At 49.5% G+C, this 7,360-nt stretch overlaps 1 protein-coding gene across 2 annotated transcripts; it reads left to right on the forward strand.

Moving 5' to 3' along the window:
• Positions 1-480: 480 nt before the first annotated feature.
• On the forward strand, positions 481-4,071 carry PRDX5 (peroxiredoxin 5). 2 transcript variants are annotated; one of them, XM_072638976.1, is made up of 6 exons: positions 481-706; positions 2,521-2,655; positions 2,977-3,108; positions 3,192-3,230; positions 3,574-3,635; positions 3,829-4,071. In XM_072638976.1, exons 1-6 carry the CDS (start codon positions 560-562, stop codon positions 3,932-3,934), a joined length of 621 nt encoding a protein of 206 aa, XP_072495077.1. In that variant the 5' UTR covers positions 481-559; the 3' UTR covers positions 3,935-4,071. The 2 variants fall into 2 exon arrangements, with proteins under 2 accessions (XP_072495077.1, XP_072495078.1); XM_072638977.1 differs by lacking the exon at positions 2,977-3,108 and having other exon boundaries at positions 485-706.
• The last annotated feature ends 3,289 nt before the right edge of the window (positions 4,072-7,360 follow it).

Genomic DNA, 7,360 nt, shown 5'->3' on the forward strand with positions numbered 1-7,360 from the left:
AGGGGCCGAGGGAGCCTGGGGGACGGGAGCCGAGGAGGGACGGCCTCAGGTTGGGGCTCCCGGCGGAGAGGGGGCGCCACGGGGAGGGCGAGCAGGCATGGGGAGGATGGCAACAGTGACACCGAAGCGCTTGGGGCTCGTTCACGGCCCGTACCTGGGCTCAGCCAGGCTCAGCCTCCTCCCACGCCACAAGTCGGTCACACGCTAAGCCGCTACGACACTCCGCCGCCTGGGCAATCTCGGGAGAAAGAACTGCGCAGCCGGGCCAATGAGCGGCGAGCCCCTCAGAGGCTCGGCCCCGCCCCCTTCGGCGCTTCGCCAATAAGAAGGGCGATTCCCGCCCTCCCCCACTCTGCCCCAACCGGCGGCTCCGTACAAATTTACAGGTTGTCTCGTGGAGTTGCCCGCCCCTTCCCAACCCCTCCACTCCCGGTCGCTGAGTGGCTCGCAATCGTTCGACCACGCCCCTTCACGCAAATGAGGAGCCTCTGCAGGGGCGGGGCTGCTGCCAGGGGCGGAGCTTCATCCGGGGGCGGGCCGTACTCAGAGCCGGGCGGGGATGGGGCTGGCCGGGCTGCTCTACCTCGGGCGCCGCGCTGGGCACGTTCTTAAAGGGGCGTCGAGAACTGCCACCGCCGCCCAGACCTTCCTTGTCGCGTCGGTTCGCACCCTACGCAGCGCCTCTGCAACCATGGCCCCGATCAAGGTGAGCCTCGGCGTTGACCTTGACCTTGGCTGTCCCGCCCCAACCCCCCGGGACCGACCCCTCTGCCCCCGAGAACTGACCGCCCCCCCCAATCATCCCCATGTTAGGGACCCGCTTCATGGACCGACACCCCCAGTGACCCTTCCTGTTAGTGACCCACTATACTGTTTGATCCCCCCATCGGTCCCCCCATATTCTAGACACCCCCATGCGAACGACGCCCCCCCCATCATGTGGACTCATCTCTCCATAACCCAGGGACCTCTTTTATGGAATGATTCCCTTCTGCCCATCCTCCTTCCTCAGCCCTATGCAGCCCCCTCTTTGTGGACAGACCATGGAGGGGTCCCCTCCCTGACCTGAGCCTCTCCCCATTATTAATTGATGATGAATATAGGCAGTTCCTCATTGCTCGGGCCTGGGCATCTCCCCCATGGAATGGTTCCATAGGATCATAGACTGGGGGTCGTCTCCCTTTTGTGAGTGCCTGGCCCATAGCTGGGGCTGCTTAGGGAGTGAGTACTTCTTGATTGACTGACTGGAGCTAAGCTTCTCATTTTATAGATGAGGAAACTGAGGTCCAGGGCAGTAGGGATTTGCCAGGGATGGTATAGGGAGTGCACATCCGAACTGGGTTTTAACATAGATTTTTTGCACAGATTTGCTTAAGGAGCTGAGCCTCTCAAAAAGGAGGAATTTTGCCTGGATTGACCACCCATTTAGCCCCACCCTCATCCAGTGTAGCCTGGGGATCCCCTATACCGAGTGATTCTTCCTGTGGCCTGATCCTCTCCTGATGAACTGACCACCTCCCACCCCCATTATGGATTGATGTCCCATCTGGTCTAGCCCAAACCCCATGTAGACTGACTCCTCATATGGAATCCCTTATCGACCCCAGGGTCTCTTCTTCCTCCTCCAGCTGCTGAAGTTCAGACAGATTCATTCAGCCCCAAGCCCCTCAGATCTGTGATTTGGGTGGTAGAGACTAGGACCCCCCCCTTCTCATCAGGTGTCTGAATCCCTACAGTGCCCGGAGCCACTACTCTCAGTTACTTAGAGAATTAACGGATTCCTTTTCCCCAGTTTGTGCCTCTGGACTGAAATGCTCGCTCCCACCCCTGAGGTTTGGATCTATTTCACTGGTGTGTGTGTGTGTGTGTGTGTGTGTGTGTGTGTGTGTGTGTGTGTGTGAGAGAGAGAGAGAGAGAGAGAGAGAGAGAGAGAGAGAGAGAGAGAGAGAGAGAGAGAGAGTTTTAGACACAGAGTTGAGTTGGAGAGTTGGAGATATGGCCCCATCATCTTGGAGCCCATTCCCACCCTACCCCCACCCCCTTGCCAAAGCCAGGAATCCTGGTGCCTGTGTCTTATTCCAAGCCCCATATTCTGCAGGGGACTCCACAGGGCAAATCCCAGACTCTGGTCAGACTTTGCCCTCTTTCTTCCAGACTGTAGTCTTTCTGCCCTGCCCCTCCCCATCCCACTCCTTTCCCAGAACACAGGCTTTGGTCTTGCCCCACAGAAATTGTTCTTCTGGGTGATGCAACACCTGCATGGCCACAGAAAAAACTTCCGTCACCAATCGTCCTCCATATGCCCAAGGGAGGGATCATAACTTTCAGGAAATTTAGAGCCTGCTTGGGTGGGGATGGGCTGTGGGGTGATCCAGCTGTCCTTGGGAAGGGACCAGGAAACTGACCTGGGAATTTCCCTTTCCACTGGCAGGATGGAGCCCCAGTCACAGAGACTGGGAACCCGGTCCTGACTTCCCATCAGGGTCTGGCTTCTTTCTAGCTCTGAGCCTTCTCCCCTAGGTGGGTGATGCCCTTCCATCTGTGGAGGTATTTGAGGGAGATCCAGGCAAGAAGGTGAACCTGGCAGAGCTGTTCAAAGGCAAGAAGGGAGTACTCTTTGGGGTGCCCGGAGCTTTCACACCAGGCTGTTCCAAGGTAGGAGAATAAAGCCCAATGCTAGAACCTAGTTGTCTCAAAGTGAGGTGAGCTGCCTTGGGGTATTGAGGTCCCTGTTGCCAGAGGATGGATGACTCCTTATTTGGGAAATTGAAGAGGGAGCGGCTGGTAATGTATGGGCTAGGTAAGATGACCTCTGAAGCCCCTTCTCACTCTCTTGTGAGTGAAAATGGCACCTTTCTGAGGTCCTGGTAGATTCAAGGGGAATGAGGGGGAGCAGCCTAGAATAGCTGGGGGTTTGGGAGAAGGAAGGGTGAGAAAGGATGTGGGGCTCCTAACCCCTGCGCATTCCTTCCCCAGACTCACCTGCCTGGCTTTGTGGAGCAGGCTGATGCCCTGAAGTCCAGAGGGGCTGAGGTGGTAGCCTGCCTCAGTGTCAATGACGTCTTCGTGGTCAGTGAGTGGGGCCTGTCACAAAAAGCCTCGGGCAAGGTGAGGCCCTGGGGGAGGGGGCAGGGGCTGAATGAGAGGAGGGGCCCAGGGTGCTGACCCCTTCCCCATCCTTCTGTCTCCAGGTTCGGCTCCTGGCTGACCCCACCGGGGCCTTTGGGAAGGTAAATGTTTGCTGTCACTGTTGGGGACCAGCACAACTGAAAACTGGGGCCTGGCTCGGTGCTGGGAGAGGCAGGCTTAGGCAGAGGGAGTCAGATGATTTGGGTCCTCATCCCAGTTCAGTTACCTCCTGGCTGTATGACCTTGAACCCGTCCCTTCTCCTCTCTCCTCTTGGTGCTTGTGAAATGACTGGAATAGTTTCCTAAGAAATCAGGGCTTCAGCTGCCAAGTGGCAAGGAGGTTTGATTTTGGTGATGGAAAGGGGCCAGTCTTCTGGAGAGGGGGGGCACTCTTGGTGACGTTGGCCTCGCTCCCCCATTTGGTCATCTCCTCCACTCTCATAGGCAACAGAACTGTTACTGGATGATTCCCTCGTACCCCTATTTGGGAATCGTCGGCTGAAGAGGTAAGGCCTATGGAACCCTCTCTTGGGAGTCCTTTGCTGGGCCCTGCCATTCCCCAGCCTGTGTTTCCCTGGCTCCTGGGTATCCCCTAACTACTCCCATTGACCCTTGGAGTCCCCTCCTGGGTCCTGACACTCCCAAGCCTGTGTCCCCATGGGCCCTGAGTGTCCTCTGACTCTCAATGACCATCTGCAGGTTCTCCATGGTGGTGCAGGATGGTATTGTGAAGGCTCTGAATGTGGAGCCAGATGGCACAGGCCTCAGCTGCAGCCTTGCCCCAAACCTTCTGTCCCAGCTCTGAAGCCAGAGCCTGCATGAGACCAGTTAGGGGCTCTGGGCTCTCTCCACAAGATTGCACAATTGGCATCGAGTATGCCAGTCTTTCTGGCTGCTTCTCTTCAAAGTTATGCAATAAAATATTTCAGTTTCTGTCTCTCAGTTCTCCTTTCTGTTGTGGATGAATTTTCTGTGTCTACCAGGTGCCATCTCAGGGCCTGTCCTGGGGGAGGCTACACTCTAGGAGACAATGGCAGGCCGGCCATGGATGGAGTCAGGCCCACAGGTCATAAACAGCACAACAGATGAATTACTTCCTTTCCAGGGATTTTGTCATGAGACATGACAAGTTCAGAGGTATTTGTTTAGCACCTACTCCTTCAGTCCTTGGGCTATGCAGTGGAGATACAAAGAGAGGCAAAAAACTGTCCCTGCTCCAGGGAGCTTACATTCTAATGGAAACAGCACACAAACACCCATGCACTAGCATGTTATAGACTGGATGAATTGGAAATAATCAACAGGGGGAGTCATTAGAATTAAGGGGGACCAGAAGAGGCTTCTGGTAGAAGGTGGGATTTAATCTGGGACTTGAAGGAGCCAGGAGGCCAAGGTGAGGTGGGAGAGCATGGAACTCCAAGATCTCTTCTCTCACGAAGCTTTCTCTATCCCTGACACATAGTAGGGACCTAATAAATACTTGTTGGTCAAAAATTTTTGAGAGACAAGAGTTTCTAGGTAATTTATAATCAATCTTATTAATTGTTGCTAGCAGCTAATTAAAAGATTGATTATAAATTACCTAGAAACTAAGGTTATTTTTTTTTCTCTGCTCGGGTTTCTTGCCTTTCCCTTTTTTTATCTCCGTCTCCCTTGTAAGAAAGCCAGCAAGGTGTAGCAGATGGAGCTGTGTGCACAGACCTGCCTCTGACCTTAGCTGCCAAGTTATAATATATCATCAGTCTCACTACCCCCATCTTTAAAATGGGATAATAGCTAAAGTACTTAATTCACAGGGCTGTTGGGAGGATCTAATGAAAGCCTGTATTTGAGAGGAGCCATGTAAAACACTGTTTTAAATTAAAATTTTTTTTAATGAACAGAAATCTAATTTTTCTCCCCAACCACATTATAACAACAGTAATAGCCCAAAAAATCCTTCAATAAATATACAGAGCCAAGCACGACAAATTCCCTTGTTGGCCGAGTCCTCGAAGGTTTAACTTATTCTGTGCCCAGCCCGTCACCTGACTCTCCTCTTGGTCAGGAGGTGGGTTGCTTGCTTCCTCAATGGTGTAATTGGGGATGAGCATTATGTTGGTCAGAATTTTTGTGGTTTTCACACTTGTTTGTTTCTATAAAGATGATATTAAAAGAATGTGACTTGCTCCCTTGGCTCTCTGCAACAGGTCAAACAAGTCTTTTCAGATGTCTTTGAAAACATCAATTTCCTCATTTTTTATAGCACAAGAGGCCTTTAAACCACAGTTTGTTCAGCCATTCCCGAACTGATGGGTATTCCTCTAGTTTCCAGTTTTTCTGCCTCTACAAAAATAACATCTATAAATATTTTTGTAAAAGTAGGACACATTTCTCTTTCTTTGATCTCTTTGGGATAGAGGCCTAGCAGGGGTATAGCTGGGTCAAAGGAAATGCACTGTTCAGTAAATTTGTGTATATCATTCCAAATCATTTTTTTTAAAAGCATATGAAAGTAGGAATACAATAAGTTTATTAAATAGTTATTCATCCAGAATAGGATCCCAAGGAGTATTATTTTAGTTTCTAAAAATTATTAAATATTTTTAACATTTATTTAAAAAAATTCTAAGTTCTCAATTCTCTCTCCCTCTCACTTACCCCTCCCCTGCACATCAAGAAGGCAAGAATTATACATGTGATATCATACAAAGCATTATTTCACATTAGCCATGTTATAAAAAAGCAAGAAAAATAAAGTGAAAAAATTATGGTTCAATCTGGACTTCATCAGTTCTCAGTCTGGAGGTAAATAGCATTGTTCACCATAAATTCTTCAGAATTGTCTTAGATCACTGTATTTGATCAGAATAGCTAAGTCATTCATAGTTGGTCATGGTAATCCACTGCTATTTCTGTGTACAATGTTCTCCTGGTTCTGCTCATTTCACTTTGCATCAGTTCATATAAGTCTTTCCAGGTTTTTCTGAAACCATCCCTCTCCTTATGTCTAATATTCCATCACAGTCATGTCCTACACTCCTCAGTGGATAGGCATCCTCTCAGTTTCTAATTCTTTGCCACCACAAAAAGAGCTGCTATAAATACTTTTGTACCCATAGGTGCTTTTCCTTTTCCTTTGGTCTCTTTGGGATACAGACCTAGTAGTGGTATTGCTGGATCAATGGGTGTACCCTTAGGGCATAGTTCCAAATCATTCTCCAGGATAGTCCAAATTATTTTGCAGAATGGTTGGACTCCATGGCTCCACCAACAGGGTACCAATGTATCTGCTTCCCCAGAGCACTTCCAGCATTATTCTTTTTCCTTTTCTTGGTCATCTTTGTCAATCTATAAAGCACTTCGCAAACTTTAAATCTCTATGCAAATGCCTGCAATTATTTTTTAAATTTCATTGGAAAAGACCCTGAGAATGATATGGATAGACAGTGTCATGGAAGCAACAAATGTGAATGGGGCAGACTTTGAGAGACAGGGCAAGATAGAAGGGCTTAGCGTGCTAAGGTCCACGGGGCCCAGAAGAGCTGGACATGCTCAAACAAACAAGAACAAAATTCTTTTATTCAGGAGACAATACAGTAGCGAGCCAAGGGGACAGACCTAGGTTCAAATAGTGGCACTGGTATATCGTGGCTGGATGACCCTGGACTAGTCACTTGACCTTTGAGTGCTCCCGGTGACTTCTAAGATCACAAATTGCCCTGCAGATGCTTTCTTATTTGGATTTTGTATGCTGCTGAAATCACAGGTTCTGTCCATTATCATTATATCAGTTATGTAGGCAATTGTCCTTCCCTCTCATTATTTTGTAAGGTGAAGATCATCCTAGACTGGAGCATGGGGCCCTCTGTGGGACCATTGCCAATCACCTTGATTCTTATCTTGTCATTGGACACTGATAACTCTGGATCAAAGTGAGGCTGATTGATGAGTTTGCCCAGCTCAGCCTAATTTAAATCCAATTCTCAAGTAAGTCTAGACATGAGCTTTGGATGTCATTGGTCTTCTTTGAAAACAAAGGACAAACAACCACAGGGCCTGGTGTACTTTCTAGGTGCTTAATAAATGTTTGTTAAATAAACACTCTTCAAAAGAGTTATCTTATTCAGAGAGTGTGCCACCCTCACCTCCCCACCCTCCCATAGTGACTTCAAAGTCCCTGTGGTCTCTGCCCCCATGATCCTTGCTGTATGTCAGTAAAAGGGCCCCATTTAGGATTGCCAAACTAGGT

This window comes from Notamacropus eugenii, chromosome 2 (assembly GCF_028372415.1).
Source record: "Notamacropus eugenii isolate mMacEug1 chromosome 2, mMacEug1.pri_v2, whole genome shotgun sequence".
Taxonomy (NCBI): Eukaryota; Metazoa; Chordata; class Mammalia; order Diprotodontia; family Macropodidae; genus Notamacropus; species Notamacropus eugenii.

Bases quoted from the DNA above. Each gene is read 5' to 3' on its own strand.
- PRDX5 (XM_072638976.1), top strand. From the start codon at position 560: ATGGGGCTGGCCGGGCTGCTCTACCTCGGGCGCCGCGCTGGGCACGTT. The intron at 2,656-2,976 runs GTAGGAGAATAA...TTCCTTCCCCAG, and splicing joins TCACACCAGGCTGTTCCAAG to ACTCACCTGCCTGGCTTTGT. The intron at 3,636-3,828 runs GTAAGGCCTATG...GACCATCTGCAG, and splicing joins GGGAATCGTCGGCTGAAGAG to GTTCTCCATGGTGGTGCAGG.